Source organism: Piliocolobus tephrosceles, chromosome 9, assembly GCF_002776525.5.
Source record: "Piliocolobus tephrosceles isolate RC106 chromosome 9, ASM277652v3, whole genome shotgun sequence".
NCBI classification, from domain to species: domain Eukaryota; kingdom Metazoa; phylum Chordata; class Mammalia; order Primates; family Cercopithecidae; genus Piliocolobus; species Piliocolobus tephrosceles.
In genome coordinates this window covers 32,627,203-32,651,445 of record NC_045442.1, presented here as the reverse complement: position 1 = coordinate 32,651,445, position 24,243 = coordinate 32,627,203, and the positions used below count along the sequence as shown (strand labels likewise).

At 51.3% G+C, this 24,243-nt stretch overlaps 1 protein-coding gene across 1 annotated transcript; it reads left to right on the top strand.

The window, feature by feature from the left end:
* Positions 1 to 5,409: 5,409 nt before the first annotated feature.
* On the top strand, positions 5,410 to 12,283 carry KAZALD1 (Kazal type serine peptidase inhibitor domain 1). Its single transcript, XM_023206451.3, has 5 exons — positions 5,410 to 6,262; positions 6,690 to 7,246; positions 8,432 to 8,592; positions 8,674 to 8,821; positions 9,013 to 12,283. The coding sequence occupies exons 2-5, from the start codon at positions 6,742 to 6,744 to the stop codon at positions 9,105 to 9,107; spliced, it is 909 nt and encodes a 302-aa protein (XP_023062219.2). The 5' UTR covers positions 5,410 to 6,262; positions 6,690 to 6,741; the 3' UTR covers positions 9,108 to 12,283.
* Positions 12,284 to 24,243: the final 11,960 nt, after the last annotated feature.

Here is a 24,243-nt window from a genome sequence, read left to right as displayed (position 1 = left end):
TGGCCTCCTCCCTTTACAGGGGTTGTCTTGGCCTCCTCCCTTTACAGGGGTTGTCTTAGGTTTTGGTTTCCCAGAAAGCAGATCCCAAGGCAAGGATTTTGGTACAAGTAGTTTATTTGGGAGTTTATCCCAGAAAACACAGTGAGGGAGAAGGGAAGTCAGAGAGGGGAGGAAAACCGAATAAAGGATGCATTAATGAGCAGGTTACCACTGAGGGCAACTGTGACTCAAGTCTCTCTAAGCCTTCTGCAAAACCGTGGAGAACACACCTCAAAATTACCCCACTGAAGGGAAAGGAACAGGATTATCTGTCCTCCAGTGTTTTTCCTCACTGGACGTGGCTTGATCCCGAGTTGTTACCTCCATGGCATTTCCAGCCTGCCCTGCACATCAGCCGCGCTCACTCTAGGAGCTAAAGAACTCCCTCAGACAGACAGACCCACCGGATCATAAAGGAACTATCTGCAGGTAACCTTTGGTGTGAGCCAAGGGTATACGGGTGAGGCACTGACTGCATCTGCTATGGGGTTTGTGAGATCACATCACTGTACTCCAGCCTGGGAGACAGAGTGAGACCCTGTCTCACAAAACAAAAAAGAAAAAGAAAAAGAGAAAGAAAGAAAAAGAAGGGGGGGGGAGGGGAGGGGAGGGGGTGGAGGGGGGGGGGGGAGGAAGGGGGGGGGGGGGAGGGAAGAAAGGGAAAGGAAAGGAAAGGGGGAAGGGGAAGGGGGAAGGGAAGAAAAAAGAAAAGAAAGGAAGGAAGGAAGGAAGGAAGGAAAAGAAAATCTACTAATGTTGAATATGCATATCACATGAAGCAGTAATTCCAATCCTAGGCATGTCCCAATTTATATAAATTTCAAAACCAGGTAAAATTAAAGTATAGAGTTAAAGGTGGTTATTGACCAGGCACAGTGGTTTACATAATCCCAGCAATTTGGGAGGCTGAGGTGGGAGGACTGCTTGAGGTCAGGAGTTCCACACCAGCCTGGATAACATAGTAAGACCTTGTCTCTGCAAAAATAAAAATAAAAAAATTAGCCAGGTGCGGTGGTGTGCCTGTAGTCCCAGTTACTTGGGAGGCTGAGGTGGAAGGATCCTTTGAGCCCAGGAGTTTGAGACTGCAGCAAACCATGATCACGCCACTGCACTCTAGCCTGGGCAACAGAGAAAGACCATGTCTCAACAAAAACAAACGAACCAACCAACCAACCAAACAAAAAGGTTATCTAGGGAGAAAAGGAGGGAAATTATTGTGGAGGGGGCATGATGGGGGCTTCTGCGGGTGTTGGCAATGTTCTGTTTCTTGACCTGGATGATGATCACATAAGTGTTCATTCAGTAATAATTAATGTAACCATATGTCTACTTTGTGCACTTTTCTGCTTGTCTGTTATACTTCATAATGAAATTAAGTTAAAAACAAAATGAGAACAAGAAACTTAGAAAGGGCAGGGAGCGGTGGCTCACGCCTGTAATCCCAGCACTTTGCGAGGCCGAGGTGGGTGGATCACTTGAGGTCAGTTCAAGACCACCCTAACCAACACGGTGAAACACTGTCTCTACTAAACATACAAAATTAGCCCAGCGTGGTGGTGCACGCCTATAATCCCAGCTACATGGGAGGCTGAAGCAGGAGACTCGCTTGAACGCAGAAAGTGGAGGTTTCAGTGAGCCGAGATTGTGCCATTGCACTCCAGCCTGGGCAACAAGAGTGAAACTCTGTCTCAAAAAAAAAAAAAAGAAAGAAAAAGAAATGTAGAAAGAATCTACATGTAGAATGATTTAAGCATATTTTCTAAGTTTATCAATATAACATTTGGCCAAGTCATCAGGTTGGATGGAGCTATAATCACCATCTCAAGGGTCAGTGGGATACTGAAGGTGGATGTTGGGGAGAGGGATTGCCTTTTGAGATATAGGAAGGTAGACTGAGGCCTGATTCCTTCTAGATGTCCTAAAGCTTATTTAACTTGCCTTAATGCCTAGGTATTCCAGAGAGCCAGTTCCTGGCTATTCCAGTCTTCATTTTGTAACATTACTTGTAGCTGAATTATGTTTTCCTTTTTTCTTTTCTTGTTTTTTTTTTTTTTAGATGGAGTTTTGCTCTGTCGCCCAGGTTGGCATGTAGTGGCATGATCTCAGCTCACTGCAACTCTGCCTCCTGGGTTCAAGCCATTCTACTGTCTCAGCCTCCCAAGTAGCTGGGATTATAGGCATGCACCACCATACGCAGCTAATTTTTGTATTTTTAGTAGAGATGGGGTTCCCCATGTTGGCCAGGCTGGTCTCCAATTCCTGACCTCAGGTCATCCGCCCACCTTAGTCTCCCAAAGTGCTGGGATTACAGGCATGAACCACCATGCCCAGCCAATCTTTTTACCCTGCCATCCCAGCTTTGCTACATTTATCTTGACATTCTATTTTACCTATAAAAATAGCCTCTACCAGGAAGCCAAGGTGAGCAGGTCACTTGAGGTCAGGAGTTTAAGACCAGCCTGGCCAACATGGCAAAACCCTGTCTCTACTTAAAAAAAAAAAAAAAAAAAAATTAGCCGGGTGGCTACTCAGGAGGCTGAGGCAGGAGAATCACTTGAACCTGGGAGGCCGAGGTTGCAGTGAGCTGAGACTGTGCCACTGCACTCCAGCCTGGGCGACAAAGCTGGACTCTGTCTCAAAAAAAAAAAAAAAAGGAAAAATAACTTACAAAATAAAGGAGTAGTGAGTATTACACTCGACCACTAGCCTCATTCCAAATTCTCTTAGGGTGTTTATTGATGATATAGATGATAAATATACATACAGTTGTGATCAGTATCCATATACTTCTTCTTTTCTCTTAACCTTATTTTTCCACATGTACTTTTCACTTTGTTTCCTACATACGTTATTTTGAGTTTACCTATTTGTCATAGTTGGCAGCTACAAGGTATTCCATTTTAATTATCTATGTTTAGCCTTTTTTTTTCCCGACTCAACCTATTCTAATATTCACAGGAAGCAAAATTTATCTGTATCTGTCTCTAATAGGTCAATATGGACCATTTATTTCACTCCTGCTTCTTCCTCAAAGTTGCAACTCTACTATTTTCACCAGCATGTCAAAACAGGGTTCATGAAGTGACAGGTTACAATATGTGGGTCCTTTGAAGTAATTTTTTTTTTTTTTTTTTTTTTACCAAATTAAACAATGACTCTATATGCCTTGTTTCATCTTCTGTTGTTCATCTGTATAGGGCCCTCTTCACTCTTTTATTTTAAAAATTCTATTTTTTCTTTCTTTTTCTTCAGAGGGGGTCTTGCTCTGTCGCCCAGGCTGGAGTACAGTGGTGTGATCTGGGCTCACTGCAACCTCTGCCTCCCAGATTCAGGCGATTCTCCTGCCTCAGCCTCCTGAGTAGCTGGGAGTACAGGCGTGCACCACCACGCCCGGCTAATTTTTGTATTTTTAGTAGAGACGGGGGTTTCACCATATCGGCCAAGCTGGTCTCCAGCTCCTGACCTCAGGTGATCCGCCTGCCTCTGCCTCCCAAAGTGCTGGGATTAAGAGTGTGAGCTACCATGCCTGGCCCTAAAATTGTATTTTTAAAAAGACATGGTCTCCCGAACCCTTGAGCTCAAGGGATCCTATTGCCTCAGCCTCCCAAATAGCTGCCACTACAGGTGTGCACCACCACACTCCAGCTCATCGTTCTGTCATTATATTGCAGTTATTTCAAGTGTCAGTGACTGAAAGTGAACGTATGATAATCTTGTGAACACAGGGTTTCACGGTGCAAAGAAAACTACATTCTATACCACATTCCTTCTTCAGTACAAGCATCTGCACGAAAAGGGGGAAAAAAAGGCGGGGCCATCTATTATTCAACAAATTTCAACGTCGCCCTGCCCATCTGGATCTAGTCTCCCTCATTAAATGCAAAGGATGCTGCCACCTGGCTCCTCTCCCTAGCAGTATTCACATCATCTAGGCTAGAGAATCCCTTCCCTTTGGCCCGTTTTGCACAAAACCGAGTAAATGTTTTCAAAGTATAAATACGCAAAATCATTTGCTATCTCTTTACTATTTACGATGCGCATAGGTGTTACCGAAAGTTTTGGAGCCTTGACGGATAAAGTATGGGATGCTGAGGATCGGGGAATGTATCTAAACTCTCAAGTTGTGTCTTATTCAAAAAAATCCCTTCTAAAAGTATTTTTACGGTATGTAGGGTTTTACAGGAACAAAATCTCTACTTAATAACAGCGGATCCCCTTTTATTATCTTTGTGCCTACCCGGATGCACGGTTCCAGGATGTTCTCGTCACTAACCACAAGTCCACCAGAGGGCGCCGGTTCCCCGTCTATCTACTCTTTTCCATCAGCGACTCAGAAAATTCAAGTTAAACACTCAGGCAGTCTTTCACATTTAATCCACAAATATTTACCAAGAATTTGCCGTGCCACCTGGCTCGGGGCTAGGTTCACAAGATACAGTAGTGAGTTAGGCACGATTCCTACTACCAGAAGCTTAGAGCATAGGAAAGACTGAAAGTAAGCAACCGTCTACAATAGTGGGATAAGTGGAGTTTCCAGGTCTGTGGAGTTTGTTGTTGAAATATCGGCTCCAGGCCTTAGAAGCCGGCAGCAATTCATTAAGAGATCCCGGACTTGTTTCTGCTCTGTTATCCTGGGCAAGGAGCTCCGTCCCCAAGGTGTTTTGTTAGAGCCAGAGACCTCTCCTTGATTGACTCCATTCGTCAGCCCCACAAGTCCCTGTCTCTGGTCTTTTTCACGGTTTCCCCTTCTGCCCCAGGTCGACACTTAGGCCAAGGACCAGGGATTACTCACAACTATCCGCCAGAGCTGGCTCCGCCCTTTCTTTTTCCTGTTTAAAATCCGCGGGCTCTTAGTGTTCCCGGTTCGTAGATTTCCTGTTTTGATTCTCGCGACAGTTGCGAGGCCACGCGTGAAGTTCCCTTATAGTCCCTCTTTCCAATTTAAGACCAGGAGAGAGTGTCTGCCCTTGCCTCCCTCCTCAGAACCCCTCTGGCCAGGGATGGCGCCTACGTGGCTCGGGAGCCCCTGAATGAATGGGGTTGGCCCAACTCAGGGGCGCTCTCCGAAGGGAGAATGCGGGAGCCCAAGGCTCCAGTGCGCATGCGGAGTCGATCCCGCGCAGGCGGGCGGGCACCGCAGCCAGGCATTGTGGGTGGAGCCTGGCTAAGTGCCGCCCCCTCGCCGGCCGCGGATTGCTATTTCTGTCCCCCCGCCCCTCCCCCGCCCCCAGCGAGCTGGCTGCGCTTCGGCTTCTCTGAGCCGCTTGGGGCCATCCGGGGAGGGGCCTGCCCGACCCGGGTTTGGCGGGCGGGCCCCCAGGAATGCTCTCCTCCCCGCCCCCGGCCCAAAGTGCCACGGTGGCAGTGGTGGTGGCCGCGAGGCTGAGTGCCTCCGGCCCTGCCAGCCTCGCAACCGTAACCTGTAATCCCGACCCGAGGGACGCCCGCCGGGGAGACCCAGCCCGCCTCTCCCTGCGGCCGCTGGTTGGCTCCGACCCCGAATCACCCGGCTCACCCGCGGGTTGCAGCACCTGCCGGATGTGGGGAGGAAGGAGGAGGCCAGATGAGGGAAGGCAGATGTAGGCGCCCAGTCTATCAGCGCCTCGGTGGAGGAGCTGGGTGGGCAAGACTGCAGTCGCTCCCAGGAACCAGCCCTGGGCTGCGGGGAGGCGAAGTTGGTTGGTCCTGCCCTCCAGGGGCGCCCCGACATCGACGTAAAATGACTTGGCACCAGAGCTCCTGCCGCCTCCCCCTTATGCAGCTGCCCTCGCCGACGCCGGGGACTGTAAAGGCAGATGGGACAGGGCCTAGCCGTTCAGCCAACACTTTGAGCTTCCCAGCCAAACTCCTACCCCCACTCCCCGCCTCTGGTCCTCACCCCCTTCCTCTCTCCTAGCCTGGGTGTCTGGTTACGGCTCCTCTGCTCGCACTGTGACTTTGGGCCAGGCTGGGGGAAATGACCCGGGAGGGTCCCGTGCGGCTACATAAAATTGGCAGCCTTAGAACCAACCAGTGGGAAGGCGGGTGCGCTAAATCAAGGGGCGGAGAGAGGGGGCGGAGGAGCTGTTTTCCGAATCCGAGTCCGTGGGCTCTCTCAGAAGTCCTCAGGCCGAAGCAGAGGTGGCTGGCGGGCCCGGCTGACTGCGCCCCTGCTTTATTTCCATAACCTTTTCTTTCGGACTCGAATCACGGCTGCTGCGAAGGGCCTAGTCCCGGACACTAGGTGAGCACTCTGTGCCCCAGGCCATAAGCAAGGGGGCATCAGCCCCCCCTGTTTCCACCCCCCATTAACAGCTTCTTACTTCTGGAGCCGTCCATTCTCTTTGGGCAAGGATGCTCAGGGACCAGGGATCGGAGTCGGATGGTGCACGGAAGTGGTGCTCGTGTTGGGTGTGCGTGCGCTTGAGCTTTATCACCCCTTCCTCACCTTTCTTCACTCCCAGCCATCCCCGAGAACAGCCCAACCGATTGCTAACTGCCATAACTGGATAATCCCTAGAGGGTCACTAGGCCTATGTGTTGGGGGAGTCTACTTGGTAGCAGGGGAGGGGGCGATGCTAGCGTCATGCTTTGGTACAAGAAGCAGTGAGGTTGGTCTTTCGGCACAGGTCCTGTTTCTGACCTCCTGACCTGGCTTCCCTTCCTGGCAGGGTGCCACGAACGCGCTGATGCCCCGAGTGCTCGCAGGGCTTCCCGCTAACCATGCCGCCACCGCCCGCAGCTGCCTTGGCGCTGCCTGTGCTCCTGCTACTGCTGATGGTGCGGACGCCGCTCCCGACCGGCGCAAGGCCGTCCTCAGGCCCAGATTACCTGCGGCGCGGCTGGCTGCGGCTGCTAGCGGAGGGCGAGGGCTGCGCTCCCTGCCGGCCAGAAGAGTGCGCCGCGCCGCGGGGTTGCCTGGCGGGCTGGGTGCGCGACGCGTGCGGCTGCTGCTGGGAATGCGCCAACCTCGAGGGCCAGCTCTGCGACCTGGACCCCAGTGCTCACTTCTACGGGCACTGCGGCGAGCAGCTTGAGTGCCGGCTGGACACAGGCGGCGACCTGAGCCGCGGAGAGGTGCCAGAACCGCTGTGTGCCTGTCGCTCGCAGAGCCCGCTCTGCGGGTCCGACGGTCACACCTACGCCCAGATCTGCCGCCTGCAGGAGGCGGCCCGCGCTCGGCCCGCTGCCAACCTCACTGTGGCACACCCGGGGCCCTGCGAATCGGGTACGCACGGCCCGGGGTCCCCACTCCAGCACTTAGGTTTCCTAGAGGCACTGCTCCCCGACCCCTGACGTCATTGGTCTCTGGCCAGCAGATCAAAATAGATAAGGCCATAGAGGCCTCGAGTCCAGTATAAAACCCTGCTCTCGCTACTGGTCCATAGAAGCTGCCACCTGAAGGTGGGGGTGGGGTGGTGGAGTGGAGTGAGGGTCCTGGGCTTCGTCAGCAAGCTGCATGCGCTGAACCATGTGAAAGGTCCAGAGCTGGCTGGCAGGGAGAGACAGGTCCTCTGAGGGTGCAGACACATAGCCTATGGTTTGCTCAGAACCCCTCCTCCACACACACTTTTCCCAGACCAGTGGAGTCCAGGCAGCAAAAAGGGTTCCTGTGAGATGCAATCACGTTTCATTTGGGCAGATTCTTAGAGCAGTCTGTTCACTCAGTCTCCCCACCTCTCTCCTTTCTCCTGCGTTTAGGGATTAGTGAAGAGGAGCAGGAAGCTCAGCTAGTTCTCTCTCTATCCCCGGGGACTGGGGGCCATTCAGGCTTCTAGCTTTCCTTGGCAGCTTTAGTAACTTTCACTTCCTGAGCCCAGGCTCTGTGTCTGGCTCTGCTGGGGCAGTCAGAAAACAAACACCCCGCGGGGATCCCAGCAATTTCCTGCACTCCTGCAGGCCTCCTGCCTGTTGCACAAGTCCAGCTTCAGGTTCTCCACCTTGCCGCGGGACTCCCCCAGGGGGTGCTGTGTAGGGAATGGCTGCTTTTCCGCCTTTGGGAACTGGGCCTGTTTAGAAAAGGGGAACGGGTATCTGGAAGGTTTTAGTTACAGGCACTGCGGGAAAGGCTGGGGAGGGTGGAATGAGGACAGGAGAGCAGTTGGGGACAGAGTGGCTGCCACGCTACAGTGTAGGTGTGTGTGCTTGTTTGTGCATTGGGTCTGCATGAGGTCCTATGTGCACATGTGCATGTATATCTATCTCCACATCTGCGTGGTACCCTTGTGTGTACCAGCATCCACATCTGTGTGTACCTGTGTGTGTCACGGTGTGTTTATGGATATGTATTTACCTCAGCATATATTGTGTTCTGCCACAAGCATGTCCACAAAAATTTGTGTATCATGTGTTTGCCAGACTGCATGCCTTTGCTGGGCCATGCTATTCTCAGACCTCCCACCTTCACTCCCAGGGCCCCAGATCGTGTCACATCCATATGACACTTGGAATGTGACAGGGCAGGATGTGATCTTTGGCTGTGAGGTGTTTGCCTACCCCATGGCCTCCATCGAGTGGAGGAAGGATGGCTTGGACATCCAGCTGCCAGGGGATGACCCCCACATCTCCGTGCAGGTAGAGACGGGTGGGAGAGGCTTCCCTCAGGCAGCCCAGGGCCCTCCAGAAGGACCTCGCTGATTCCTTGCCTGGCTCCAGTTTAGGGGTGGACCCCAGAGGTTTGAGGTGACTGGCTGGCTGCAGATCCAGGCTGTGCGTCCCAGCGATGAGGGCACCTACTGCTGCCTTGCCCGCAATGCGCTGGGTCAGGTGGAGGCCCCTGCTAGCTTGACAGTGCTCACACCTGGTAAGGGGGTCCCTGAGCTCTGGGGGTTGGGGGGATGGTGCTGGATTCCAGCTGTGAATATATAAGAAACAGTCCATGTGTCTGTGTGCATGTGCATGCATACACAAGCATAGCCTTCCGCAGACTGGGCTGTGTTGGCACTGACAGCCCCTCTCTCCTGTTCTCTCTCCTTTGCCCACGTGTGTTTGCAGACCAGCTGAATTCTACAGGCATCCCCCAGCTGCGATCACTAAACCTGGTTCCTGAGGAGGAAGCTGAGAGTCAAGAGAGTGACGATTACTACTAGCTCTGGCCCATGGGGGTGGGTGAGCAGCTATAGTGTTCACCCCTGCTCTTGAAAAGACCTGGAAAGGGGAGCAGAGTCCCTTCACGGACTGCTTTCATGGGGATGATCATGGGAGGCCTATTTAACTCCAAGGTAGCAGGGTGGTAGGGGAGAGACAAAAGCTGGAGGAGGTTAGGGAGAGAGGCTGAGACCAAGACCGGTGGGGTGTAAAGGGGCCCATGCAGGAGATGCCCTGGCCAGTAGGACCTCCAACAGGTTGTTCCCCAGGCTGGGATGGGGGCCGGAGCAGACACGGAGGCGCAGGCACCAGGATTCTCCACTTCATCCAGCCCTGCTCCGCCACACTTCTAACTGCCCTTCCTCCCAGGCCCTGGTTCTTGCTATTTCCTGGTCCCCAACGTTTACCTCGCTTGTTTGCCCTTTCCCCAAACTCATCTGCCAGAACTTTTCCCTCTCTCCTAAGCCCCGGTTGCACCTACTGACTGCAAGTCCCCTTTGCTGTCTGCCCTCTTTTGCACAAGAGAGAGCACAGCAGACCATGGCTTAGTTCAGTGCAGAGAGATGAGTGAGGCCAGCTCCAGATCTTATACCGCTCTGTACTGGACAAAACCTAGCACAGGGCTAGGCACTAATAAAGATATCTAATGATGCACAGACAGATGCACAGACAGTTTATGCGGATGTGCACATGAAAACTGAATATCCCTGGAAGGCCTCCCACACTAACAGAACTCTGGCTTCTGGAAGCTGCAGGGCCTGCTCTCTAAGCACATGCCTGCCAGATGTACAGAGAGAAGGTTTGAACTTGGGCCTATCCTGCCTTTGAGGGAGGGAGGCTGGAGCCATTTGGTTGGAGGGAAGTTATCTTCCCAGTATGCCCTCCATTGGGGCTGGTATACATTACCTGCTTCTGTGCTCATCTTACTCCAAACGCTTCCTCAGGCCAGAATGGGGAATCAGGCCTATGTGGGTAGGCCCCCAAAATGAATGCATAGAGAGAGGAGGGTAGAAGTTTGGTCACCTGTGTGGTCCATACTCTTCCCCAGCTCCCATAGGAATCTACCCTTTTCCTGCAGAAGCCAGAGCCATGGTAAGCGTGTTTCCTATCTGCCCCAATTGTGACCTGTCCTCTCTGGCTTGGGGTCCCCAAATCTCTTTCCTCATTCTCCTTACCTAGCTCAGGGACACTGGTGAGACTCAATGTTTATTTAACGATTGACGGAGCCAATGAAAGCGTAAGTCAGCGAGGCCGAGACACTGTGTGTGGATGGCGACAGCCTCCTACACGCCAGCGCTCCACCCGGATCCTGGCGCCACTGCGGGAGGGCCTGCCCTTGGCTCAGAGTCAGAGTTTGTTCTCTGAGGCCCAACGCAGGGAGCCTGGCCTCATGGGAGGGGCGTGGTCCGGAACTCCAACCCCAGGTCCTGCTTGGCCGCCCCTCCCGCGGCTACGCACGACTCCATCTACTGCTGCCTTGACCCGGGTCCTTAAGCCAGCGACAGTGTTTACTGCCGAACCCAGGCTGGAGCCGCGCACAACAGCGCAAGCCGGTTGGATACTGGGAGCCGATTCCAGGGCGCCCACAGAAGCAGAATCAGAGGGGTAGGCGGGGGTGGGGCGTGCTGTTCGGCACCGTGGCCAAAATCCACTCGGTGCTGAAAGAGGGAACTTGGGTGTGAGTCCCAGCATCAGCCAGGGAATCCGCCCCTAGCTTGTTCTTCGCCCAGCTGGGCTCCAAGGCGCCCTCTGCGGGCCCATAGCCCCTACCGCGTCCACCTGCAGAGCAGAGGCTCCTCACCAAAAGCCCACCCCACCAGAGAGGGTCACGCAGGTCCTGGAGAATCCGTACTCCTTGATCGCGTTAGCCGACTTTGTAGGTGTTCAGGAGCAGCCTCCTAGCAGCCTCAGTTTTCCCCTCCGCCGCCCTGCTGGTTCAAGCCCCACATCCTGGAATGGGAGAACTGTTGTCCACCGCCCCCTCCCTCCCCGCACCCCGCCTCTGCTGCAGCGGACCCGCTTTAATAACGTCGCTGGAAAGTGACATGCGATTTATTATTAAAGTAATGCGGGCGCGGGGACGGGAAAGGTTTAATAAACGTGCTGAGATGCCGAGGATTATTCACCGCAAATAAATGAGAGCGCGGGCGGCGTTTTAATACATAATTTCCCGCTGCTCCCGCGGGAAGGGAGGGGAGGGGAAAGGAGGAGGAGGGGGAGGCTGAGCCGCTGCCAGAACTCCCGGTTTCGCCTCCCCACGGGCTTCCAAGCCATCCCCGGTTTTGTGTCCTAGGTTGCTCACACCCGAGATCTGAGGTTACAGGAGCGCCGACCCAGAGTTGCCCAGGCCTGAAGGCGGGAGAGGCTCAGTCGCATCCTACATTCCCCCACCTCCGAGATTTTAAGTATAGTCCGCTTGAAAACCCTGGAATGCTCTTTCTTTTGGCTCCTACCCAGAGATCTGGAGTCCGGACCAACCGAGGCAGGAAGGGTCCGTCGGACCAGCCCCTCCTAAGCCGAGGCTTCCAGGTCTCGGCCGGGCTCTTCTTCTTGCTTTTAGCTGAGCCGGGCTGGGCGTGCCTCTCTCCTCCATCTAGGGCAGGGTGTGAAGAGGAAGCCAGAGGGGGCTGTCTGAAAATGACCTTGATCCCCTCCTCGGGCTGTCGTGACGCGGAGGGCCGCTTCCCCTGGCTGCTCGTCATCGCTAAGGCTCCAAAGAAGGGTTGTGCAGCCGTGGTGGTATAACCGAGGGTGTCCTGGAGAAGCCCAGCCCCTAGCGCTCTGGTGACCGGGGGGTCGATTTGCGGACTGGGCAGAACTGAGCCCGAAGCCGGAGAGCGCCCCTCAAAAAGAAGCCTGGAAGCCGGAGAGATGAACCCGACTCAGAGAGGGCAAAGACTGCAGACCTTGGGGACCGAGGACACGCTCACCACGCTGGTGGGGGCTGGGGGGAGGGTGCGGGCGGTGGCGTGCGGGGAATCGCCTGGGGAACACCTGGCTGTGCAAATTTTGTGCCTTAGCGGAAAGAGGCGACATGTCTGGCAACTTGGGAGTACAGGAAGTGGCGAAGGAGTGCCATCTGGTGGATCATTCTGGTAGTGACACTCAGACCTGGGCCAGAGGCCTGGAGACAATTTACTTGACTGGAAAAATCTGAGTAAAAACAAAGATGCTTCAATTTGTATTCATTTAATGTATGTGAATGTGCACGTGTATGTGTAGCATATATTGATATGATATCTATATGTAAAATCTAATATATCCATAGTAGTTATGTGTGTATTGTATGTATACATCTATACATCTAAATGCATATTATACATGTAGTTTTTTTTTGAGATGGAGTCTTACTGTGTTGCCCAGGCTGGATTGCAGTTGTGCTATCTCAGCTCACTGTAATCAGATTTGAGCGATTCTCCTGCCTCAGCCTCCCAAGTAGCTGGGATTACAGGTGTGCATCACCATGCCCAGCTAATTTTTTGTATTTTTAGTAGAGATGTGGTTTTACCATGTTGGCCAGGCTGGTCTCTAACTCCTGATCTCCAGTGATCTGCTCGCCTCGGCCTCCCAAAGTGCTGGGATTACAGGCATGAGTCACCACGCCTGGCCTACATGTAGGTTTTGTATGTATGTATGTGTGTGCAAAAGTATATATGGGTATATTGTTATATGTATATGTATAGACATTTATTTTCAAGTATATATTCCATTATGTATCATTCATTCATTCATTCATTCATTCTTTTTTTTTTTTTTAGAGACAGGATCTTGCTCTGTCACCCAGGCTGGAATACAGTAGCACTTTCATAGCTCACTGCAGCCCCAAACTCCTGGGCTCAAGTGATCCTCCTGTCTTAGCCTCCTGAGTAGCTGGGAATTACAGGCATGAGCCATGATGCCTGGCTGTGTCATATTCTTTCTACAAATATTTGTTATGTACCAGCACTGGGGCTACATCAAGGGAAAAAAATTGCCTGTAACCCAAGCACTTTGGGAGGCTGAAATAGGAGGATTGCTTGAGCCCAGGAGTTCGAGACCAGCCTGAGTAACACAGTGAAGCCCCGTAACAAAAAACATTTTAAAAAATTTGTTGGGTGTGATGGCACACACCTGTAATCCTAGCTACTCTAGCAGCTGAGGCAAGTGGATTGCTTGAGTCAGGAGTTCAAGGCTGCCAGTGAGCTATGATTGTACCACTCCAGCCTGGGTGACAGAGCCTTAAAAGAAAATTGTTCCTGCCCTCATGGAACATGAGGAAGAGTCTAAGATGTGTATGTATACTTATGATAATTATGTATATTTATATTTCCAGGATTATGCACACACGCACATATAATACTGTCTAATATGTGTATATGCGAGGAGTAGATAGGCTTAAACTCTGGTAGGCCTGGAGATTCCCTGGTTTTTTGCTCACAATCACTGGTCCTGTCACCTGGAGCTCTATTCCGAGCATGAAGGCAGCTGAGGGCAGAGGGAAAGAAGCTAGAGACATAGGCCTGTTGCCTCCTAGGATGCACTGTGGTTATTTCCTCAGCCTTCTGATTGAATTCTTTCTAAACTGGGAACAGCTGTGTAAGTCCATGCGCGGTAAGGAACTGTTAGTGCACATCAAGTCTTGCCTCTGCTCAGTGCTGGGGAAGGGTGGGAGTGGGGTCTGGGAGGCTGGGGTAAGAGGCTAGGTTCTCTGAGGGCACTTAGAGACCAGGAGGGATAAATTCTGGGAGGCAGTGAGCTCTGGGAGTCACTTGCGGATAATGGGGGGTGGTTTGAGGACACTTGGGGAGGGATGGGGTGGTGGGATAGAGAAAGGGGCGGAAGTGAGTAATGAGGTTGGGATTGAGGATGGAATTGGGGTGAGGGCAGGGCAGAGATAGAGGCTCTGGTGGCAGGGATACACCTGTCTGGGGGTGGAGCCTGGAAGCCATCTTGGGGGAGTCATTCCTCCCTCCCCACCCCCACCCCCACTCTGTCTCTAAGCTGGGCCCCAGATTAGCCCTCTCTCTGCTCAAGCTGGCTCTCAGATGCGCTGGGGCAGAGGAGGAGAGCTAAGGCTCCAGGGCCTGGCCTGGCTTAGGTGACTCACTTAAATGGTGGGCGAGATGGGGCAGGGTTCACTATACCAGCATCCTGTGAAGCCTTGTCCCAGCCACCTGGGTCATTTCCCACCCAGCTGCCATTACCAGCTTCCAGTATGGGCTCGGCCCAAGGGGTTCAAACAAGGATAGGGCGTAGACCTGCAAAAGGTCCTAGACTATCCACCCATTCCACCAACACACACATATTTCTAGGACTGAAGTGGGAAGGTGCTTCTGAATCATTTCTTCCTTTCCCTGCTTTTGCTATATGCTTTCCAGATGCAGTCAAGTCTGGGAGTCTCCAGGTGCCACCTCAACCCTTGGTCTATGGTAATACTCATACCTCTCCCCTTCCTTCTCACCCACCCTTGCTGGACTACCAGGGTTTCTGCCCCTTCACTGCCTTTTCCCCTTTCTTCCGGGCCTCTTTTTTTCCCCCAGGGTTGAGGCCTTAGATCCCTGGGCTGTGTCCTTGCTGGTTAGGGAGTGTGGTTGGGGTGGAGAGGGATTGCTAAAAACGCAAGCTAGTTCCTGGCCTGGATTTATTTTTCTGATTGATTTATCTTTTAGAGGCAGGGTCTTGCTATGTTGCCCAGACTAGACTTGAAGTCCTGGGCTCAAGAGATCCTTCTGCCTCAGCCTCCCGAGTAGTTGGGTCTATAGGCACATGCCACTGTGCCTGGTCTGGATTTGGTTTTGACATTTACTCTTCCATTTGGGCAACTGAAGGCTCTCTGGACAGGGTGGACAGTTATGAAAGTCCAGTTGTGGTGACAAGAGTTATCCCACAATCAAATCTCATCCCATTCTCTTGGTGGGGAGAACCTTGAAGTACTCAGTACCTTCACTGAAATGAGGGCTGGAGTCCCCTGGGAGAAAAGACAGGGTCTCTATGAGAAGTGGTGACAGCTTGAGGGAAGTAATGGAGTCTCCCAGGATAAGGGTTGAGGACTCTAGGGACAATTACTTCCTGCTACCCCCACCCCAAGAGCTGGAGTAGGGCTGGAGAAGGCCCCACAGTTCTCCTGGGCCTAACTCCTTAGTGTCAGAGGGGTTAAGTTCTAGGGGCAGTAGTGGGGGGTTTCTAGGGGGAGTAATCTCTGAAGGGTAATGGTAGGTCTTTGCACAGGAGGTTTTGCAGTATGGGATTGAGCCTCAGTTCCACTGCTTTGTTTTCTTTTCTTTTTTTCTTTTCTTTTCCTTTTTTTTTTAAAGTCCGGGTGTCACTTTGTTGCCCAGACTAAAATGGCACGATCATGGCTCACTGCACCCTTGAACTCCTGAGCTGGAGCAATCAATCCTCCCGCCTCAGCTTCTTGAGTAGCTGGGAGTACAGTCATGCACCACCCCACTCAGCCAGTTCTACTGCTTTTGAAGTGCATACATTGGGTAGGTTTCTTAACCTTCCTTCTTCTGTGTCCTCTTCTGCAATATAGTGATAAAATTTACTCCATAGGCGTTATGACAAGGATTAGAGATCTTATAAGCAATGTGTCTGTAACAAAATAGGTGCTCAACAAACGTCGGTTTTATTATGCACTACTATTTTGGGGCAGATGATCTGCATAGAGATGGGGGCTGGGTGCCCAGTGCAGAGCTTCCTGCTGAAGTGGGTTTGTTGGAGAATGGGGTGATTGCAGTCTTGGCACCTGCCTGGAGGAGGCCTTAGGAATTGGGCCTTAGGAAAAGGGGAAAGGCTGAGGCAGGATAGCGATGGGCAGGGACTGGGCTTCCAGATAGCTCAACAGTCTTCACCCCCACTCCTAGCCCTCCTCAGGGAGCCCTTGTCAGAACCCAGGGCTCTACCTCTGTGCTTCTGAGGAGGGGCATCCCCCAAAGTCACCTCCATCCATCTCTTTTATCTGGGCTGATGAAGGGCTAGAGCTCCAGTGGGGCCTCTGATGGGGAACAGATACAGACCAGGCGGAAGCAGCCGGAACTGTGCTGGGCTGGAGCTGAGGACTGGGCCAGGGGGTCAGTGAAGACAGATAAAGCTCAGAGCAGCTGGAGGCTCAAGGGACCTGGGGCGGGGGAGAAGCAGGGGCTGAGGGCCGGCTGTGTCCTGGGAGGAGGCAAGGCCGGAAGCTTCTGATGGGGACCAGTGTCCATCAAGGACTTCAAATGACCAGACAAAGCCTTTAATGACTCTTTGGGAGGAGGGAAGTGGGGACGGAGCTGCCTGCCCCAGACACGGGTGCAGGAAGGCCAAGGTGCCTGCTGAGAGTGAGGGCTGGTCCTGGGAGAAGTCAGAACTTACAACAGGGGGAACCCTCCAGGCACAGGGCAGCGGTTCTGGAGCTGCCTTACCTTTAAGGCAGAGAGCGATGGGAAAAGGATTGGGAAGCGATTCTGTGATTTTAGTTCCTGTTTTAATTAACTTTGAAGGGCTTGGGTCCTCCCTGAACGCCAGGGAGGGTTGCAGAGCAGACATTTATTTTCCTCTTTTCCCTTTTAAAGACAATTTTATTAAATCACTTTGTTTTCATTCTGGCTTGAACATAGGGCGTTTAAATGGAAAAGTAATTATTTCACCTCGTTTGCTTATGGAGAGGGGAGTCAGGAAAGGGAGGGACGCCAGTGAGAGGAAGAGGCTGCAGCCTCAAGCCCAGTGTGCACACAGCGTGCGTGCACACACAACCATGCTCACACTTACACCATAATCCACGTCCACATATCTCTCACTCTAGCACACGTATACAGTCCCAAATGTAGACACTTCAGTACTTACACGCACACATCCACATTCTCCTGACACACACTCCTTCACCACAGCCATACTTACAGACAGAAGTACTCTCTCTCATGCACACTCACAGCACATTGTGCTCACAATACAGGCACCGTCACAGTACCCTTACATACCTTCCAAGCACCCATGGGTGTGTATGCACGCACCCGTTCACACATGTGCACGCACGCACGCACACACACAACCCCAATGCAGTCCAGTACTTCCAAGCCTATTGCATTACACCATCAGAAGTACACACAGTTTCAGACACACAATTACACAGACGCCCATTCTCAAATACACAGCCACACCCTGACAAGCAGCCTTGGGGACAGACATGTGAGGGGGGCATTGTCACGGAGAAGGTGAAAGAGTGGTGGAACGCTCCCTCTTACTGGGGGTTCCTGAGTCCCCAGGTGGACCTAGGCTACTCCATGAGCCCCTTTCTCTGTTCCCGTAAAGTTCTCTGAATGATTGCTTGTGACCTTGATTCCGTAGCCTCTGGGACAGTCGCTCCCAGCAACCTAGCCCCCCACCTCAGATCACTGGGGCAAGGCAAGAGGCCCCACAGGTTTTCTGGGTTCAGCCGGCTCTCATCAGGACCCAGGTTCTAACTCCGGCTTCCCCGACTCCCGACCCCCCTCCCTGCCGTGTGAACCAGCGTTGGAGGGGTTAAAACTTCTGTAGCGCGCCCCCCTCCACCCCCACCCCTGGCTGGTACAAGAAGGGCCGGTTTGCTCCGTACCTGTACTTTGTCTTCATCTGTCACCCCTTCTGACAGTCAGATACATCTTGTGGGGAGGGGCGTGGGGGGCGAGGGAGCAATAATTAACCTCTCCCGTCTCATCCCCCAAATGCCGTTGCCTCTGCAGCGGTTGCATCGGGGTCTGCCGAGGAGAAAGAGGGAAAGGGAGGAGATGGAGATGGGGAGAGGGGAGAGGGAGAAAGCGGGACGCTTCCAGGGCCGCGAGAGGAAGCAGAGAGGAAAGGCCCTGACATTTTACTGCTCTGCCAACCTCTTTTCCGCACCCTTCTTTCCACTCCTCTTCCTAGGGGAGCTGTGGGCAGGTGGGAGAGGCGATTCGAGCAATAGGAGAAACCTGCCGTACTCACCACCGTTCCCTCATAGCAGAGGCTCCTGGCGGGGGTTGGGGGCAGAGCATGGTGGGGAAGACAATCTTCATGTATGAGCTCTGCAAAGGGACCCGCAGACCTTACAGCATACTGGGCAGGGATAGAGGGGGTGGCTGCCCTGTACTGGCGTTTCATGTTGCTGTCAAATGAACAGAGCTTGTGTTAAGAACCAATTTTTCTTCCAATCAATGAAGGGGAAGATGTCTTGGGTCATTCCTGAAGCAGTCAAATGACTCCAATGCCAAGGAGCTGTGGCTCAAAGGGGACTTCAGATTTGGGCTGGGAAACAGAGGACTCTCGAAAAAGTCAAGCAAGCCCCTAGGCAGTGGCTGGAATCAGAGCTTGGGTAAGGGAATATAAATTTGTCTTGGGCTGGGTCCTTGGATGAAGCCGGGGGGAATAAGGGTCGGTAAGAAACACCCAGCCAAGGAGAACTCTGGCAGGAGAGAATCAGCGGTGATGGAAGGGAGAGGGGTTGCTGTCACCACTGGGGCTGGTGGGGACACAGAGAGACAGGGCCCGGCCTGTCCCCTGGGCAGGCTGAAGGCCAGAAGATTCTAGATTTTTCCACCACTTTAAAGAAGTTGTTAGTCAAATCTATCATCTTTACGGTTTTGTTTGGTTTTGTGTTTGTTTCTTTGAGACACAGTCTCTCTCAGTAGCCCAGGCTGCAGTGCAGTGGCGCCATCTCGGCTCAATGCAACCTCTGCCTCCCAGATTCAAGTGATTCTCGTGCCTCAGCCTCCCAAGTAGCTGGGATTACAGGCATGCACCATCACATCCAGCTAATTTTTGTAATTTTAGTAGAGACATGTTGGCCCGGCTGGTCTCAAACTCCCAATCTCATGTGATCCACCTGCCTCAACCTCACAAAGTGCTGGGATTATAGGTATGCACCACTGCGCCCAGCCTCATCTTTTAAGATTTAATTTAATTTAATTTAATTTAATTTTTTTGAGACAAGGTCTCTTTCTCCTAGGCTGGCATGCAGTGGTGTGATTATAGCTCACAGCAGCCTTGAACTTCTGGGCTGAAGGGATCCTCCTGCCTCAGCCTCCTGAGTAGCTGGGGCTACAGGCACATGCCACCAAGCCCCAAATATTTGTTATTATTTTATTTTATTTTTTTGGAGAGATGGGGGTCTCGCCTTGTTGCCTGGGCATTTGTCATCTTTATGGTGTCTGAGATATAGGACCTTTACTCTAAGGTCTCTGAGTTGTGAACACAGTTTTGTCCATGAGTCAGAATTCCTGATAGGACCTTTTCTCTAAGGTCTCTGAGTTATGAACACAATATTATCCATGAGTCAGAATTCCTGGGTTTTAACCCTAGTTCTACCACTAGCTAACTGTGTGATGGAAGATAAGTTACTTAACCTCTCTGGACCTCAGCTTTCTCACTTATAAATTGGGGAGGGAGCTGCTGATGAGACAAACCCTACAGACAATGCTGATACTGATATCTATAATCTTCTATGACCTGAGGAAACTTGTTTAGGGCCAGCTGTGCCCTCCTCCAGCCCATACACATTCTGAACCCCTCCCTCCACTAGCAGCATATACATAGACCAAAAAGCTCTCTCTCTCTCTCTCTCTCACACACACACACACACACACACGTGTGCACACTGTCTCCTTGTCCCATGTGCTGTGTGCGTCCCTGGACTTCCAATCATCTATAAAATTTGCTGTGTTTGGGAAGGAGACAGGGGCTAGGGTACTCTAATAGAAAAGCTGACTCTATGCATTCCTGTTAAAAGAAGAAAAAGAAAAAGCCTAGCAGAGCTGGGAAGTGGAGCACCAAGATAGGAAGTGAGCACTGGAAAGGGCTTCCCAATGGGGAGAAGAGGCACTGGCAGAGGGAAGAGAGCCAGCCTTAGAGAGGTGGAGACAGAGAAAAAGAAGCTGACTTAGCTGCAGGGGACTTGCTGCTGAGAGTGAAGAGTGAAACATGCTGACAGCCTTGTCAGGAAGTCACCTCAATGCATCCCACACCCCTGTCTGTCAGGTTCCATCTCCCCAGGAGAGGAGCTCTTGTGAGTCAAGCTGCTCTCTGTCCATCCCCGCCACCCCCCACAATACACACACAATACACCCAAGATGGAATTAAATTCTGGCTATTATTTTTTTCACTTGGAGAAGTGCTGGGAGTTTTGACAGCATTAGGAAAGAGGAGAGAAGTAGAAAAAAGTCAGAATTACCTAGGGTGGGGCCACCTAGGCTGGGGCTGGGTCACCCTAGGTGATGCCTAGGATCCAGCTGGTGTGGCAGTTAATGTAGAGTTGGGCTTTTCTCTAACAGCTCGGAGTCTGGAACAGCTGTGGGTCACAGAAGACACATCACGGCCCTGGAACAAAGCTGAGCTCTTGTATAGCTCTGTTCTCCTGAAGGGGAGGGTTAGAATTTGGAGAGACTGATGAGGGCAGCCTTAGGTGTGAGGTGGAGATTCTATTTCCCTAGCCTTGGGAGTCAGAAGTGATTTCCACCCTCTTTGGCTACCCTCTAGGGTTTCTTTTCTGGCCTTGTCTCCTTGCTCCTAGTTTCCCATCTGTGGCAATGGGTCTCAAGTTTCAGCCCCAGTCTCTGGTTTCACCCACTCCTAGGGCTTCACCTATCCCCTTAATAATCCTTAGTCTGTGTTTAAAAAATCCTTTTTTCGGTCTTTTACTTTAAAAATGTAGTCTATGAACATATGCTTATAAAAATTTCCATGTTGGCCAGGCATGGTGGTTCATGCCTGTGATTCTAGCACTTTGGGAGGCTGAGGCAGGTAGATCAGAAGTTGACCTCAGAAGTTGGAGACCTGCCTGGGCAACACAGCAAGACCCCATCTCTACAAAAAATACAAAAATCAGCCAGGCATGGTGGTGCACACCTGTGGTCCCAGCTACTCAGGAGGCTGAGGTAGAAGGATCATTCAAGCCCAGGAGTTGGAGGCTGAGTGAGCCATGATCATGCCACTGCCCTCCAGCCTGGGCGACATACTGAAACCCTATCTCAAGAAAAAAAAATCGATGTCAAACTTCTGTAATGTGTAAAGAAGTAAAAGCCTTTCTCTTGCCCTCTGGTTCTATTCCCTTTTCCATAAGCAACTACTGTGAAAAATTCAGTGTGTATTCTTCTAGGCCACTTACATAGTCACCATATAGACACACACACAAAAATAGGGTTTAAAACAATTATTGTATATTTATCGTGTCATACTACTATTTTGCAATTTGCCTTTTTCACTTAAAAATACCAGAGATATTTTCCAGGTCATATATAGATATACCTCAATATATATGGATATATTTCACACCACACTCCAGAATAGATTGAACCAATTCTTTATTCATAGACTTTAGGTTATTTCCAAGTGATGCCACAATGATCCTACTTTAATATATGTCATTTTTTGGTACAAGAATGAATATTTCCTGAGATTAACATTTCTAGAAGTTGCATCTGTGAGTCAAAAAATATGCACTAGACTGGGTGCAGTGGCTCACGCCTGTAATCCCAGCACTTTGGGAGGCCGAGGCAGATGAATCACCTGAAGTCAGGAGTTTGAGACCAGCCTGACCAATATGGTGAAACTCTGTCTCTACTAAAAATACAAAAATTAGCCAGGTTTGGTGGTGCATGCCTGTGATCCCAGCTACTCAGGAGGCCGAGACAGGAGAATTGCTTGAAACTGGGAGGCAGCGGTTGCAGTGAGCCCAGATTGCACCACTGCACTCCAGCTTGGGGGACAGAGCAAGACTCTGTCTCAAAAATACAAAGAAAAAAAAAGCACTATATCTAACCCTGATTGCCCTTCAGGTTTGAAACACACATTGCCAAGCAAGCACCCATGGATGCTGGAAGAGGGTGGCCTGCTGGTTATTGCAAGGTGAATGTCTCTAAGTGCTTCCAACTTGACAAACCCAAGGCCAAGCTCATTGTTCCCTCTTTTCCCATCCTGCTACTCTGCCTCCCAGCCTCCTTGCTTTGGTCAGTATCATTCCTATACATGCACTTGCCCAAACACCATACTTTGAGTCATCTTTGACCAAGGCATCTGTGTGTTCGGATTTGCCCAGAGTTGTCCACACTTCATGTCTATTTTCTTGGTAAAATCATTGGTAGAACTCCATTCATGTTCAAAACTGTTCTAGATTGCATAATAAATTATGTGGCCACGTTATTTCTCTTCCTCTGATTCCTGTTCAATTCATCACAAAGTCCCAGCAGTTCTTCTTCCACTCTTCTCTCTGTTCCTTTACCACTGCATAGCTCAGGATCCCATCATCAGGCCTGAATGACAACAGGCTCCCAACTAGCCTCCCCACTCTGCATCTCTCCTTCATCCAACCCATCCTTCCACTCCACTCCCAGTCTTGTCTTTTTAGGCCACGTACTTTTGTCATATAATTCTTTGGCTCCCCATTGCCTACAGAATTGAGACCATTCAAGATCTGTCATAATGCCATGGCTCATCAGAGCAGACATTGCCCATCCCCATAAAGTCAGAAATCTGCAGCACCTTATATGGAGCAAGGGCAATAATCAGGCACTGGAAAAACTTTTCCATGCCACTCAAATCTGCATGAGATGGCCTGGCGTAAGAAAGGCAAATTAATAAGAGAAAAGACCCTTTGTGATCTGAATGAAGCCCAGAAGGTGGCTTGGTGTCTCTGAATTCATATCCGAGGCTAGCCATAGAGAGACTCCCTTGGGCAACATTCCTTCTAACTCATTCTTTCTCTCCCTGCCCACTTGCTTTGTTACTTGCACAATAATTCCAAGCACAGTTGCTTGTTCCAGAGCTGGAGTCTCTAGGGACATCTTGTTTTTTTCTTTTTTTCTTTTTTTAGAGACAGAATCTCACTCTGTGTCCCAGGCTGGAGTGCAGTGGCGCAATCTCACCTCATTGTAACCTCTGCCTCCTGGATTCAAAGGATTCTCCTGCCTCAGCCTCCTGAGTAGCTGGGACTACAGGCATGTGCCACGATGCCCAGCTAATTTTGTATTTTTAGTAGAGACAGGGTTTCACCATGTTGGCCAGGCTGGTCTTGAACTCCTAACCTCAGGTGATCTGCCTGCATTGGCCTTCCAAAGTGCTGGGATTAGAGGTGTGAGCCACTGAGCCCAGCCTGTAGTGACATCTTTTTGTTCTGCATACTTTCTGATTGGCTTTTAACCAGATGGTGCCTGCCCCCTGTACTCCATGCCAACTCTGCGGAATGCCAGATATGATCAAAGATCAAGGAACACCCAATCCTTGAGTAAGTGGGAGGGTGGAAGCACAGAGCTATATAGTATGATAAGAATTGACCCTCAAGCCACACCCTGAGGGGACTACCCTAGGGAACCTACAGGTCAGAGCTCCCTATCCCTCCCCACCATGTTAACTCCCACCCACCTGAGTCTTTAGGATGAGCTTCTGGAGCTCTTCACCAAACCTAAAGGCACCTGCAGCCTCCCACTCCCTTTCCTGGCATCCCCTCCCTTCACTCAGATGTTGCCAAATGGATGGCGAGCTTGGATAGGTCCTGGTGGCCGAACTCCAAACAGGGAGGGAGGCATCCTGGCCCCATGCCAACATTCTGTCCATAGTAATTTGGCAGGGAAATGCCAGCTGCATATATCTGCACATCTGTTTATGCCTCTGGCTTGTTATTTATTCTCTGCCTTTCACGGGCAGCAGAGCCAGAGCACACCTCAACTCTTCCCAAGTTAGATTAACTGGGAAAGAAGGCTGGGACATTCAGTCACCACAATTGCTGATGCTCATTGAAGGGTTTGCCTTCTTCAGCAGCTGCTGCCACTTTTCATAGACACAGGGGAGAGGAGAATGGGGAAGGGAGGGAAAGGGATAAGGGTAGGAGGAGAGGTGAGGGGAGGGGAGGGCTGTAGTGGTAGAGCCATAGTTGTGCTGGGAGTACTCAAATCAGGTGGGCTGATTCTGGTCTCCACTGGAGAAGGGGAGTTGGCCAGTATTTCAGAAACAATCACCCTGACCTTCCTTCCTGCTAACCACCAGATTTCGGCGTGTGTGTTCTTGTATGGCCTGGGTAAGAGTCAGTCATGGGAATAAGGCTTTTAACAGAAGTTTGGTGGGATAGGCTTCTTGGGGTGCTTAAATAACTTTTCTTTTTTTGAGACAAGGTCTCACTCTGTCACCCAGGATGGAGTGCAGTGGCACGATCACAGCTCACCACAGCCCCGACTT

Coding starts and splice junctions, on each gene's coding strand:
- KAZALD1 (XM_023206451.3), top strand. CDS start 6,742: ATGCCGCCACCGCCCGCAGCTGCCTTGGCGCTGCCTGTGCTCCTGCTA. Junction 7,247..8,431: donor CCCGGGGCCCTGCGAATCGG/GTACGCACGGCC, acceptor CTTCACTCCCAG/GGCCCCAGATCGTGTCACAT. Junction 8,822..9,012: donor CTTGACAGTGCTCACACCTG/GTAAGGGGGTCC, acceptor GTGTGTTTGCAG/ACCAGCTGAATTCTACAGGC.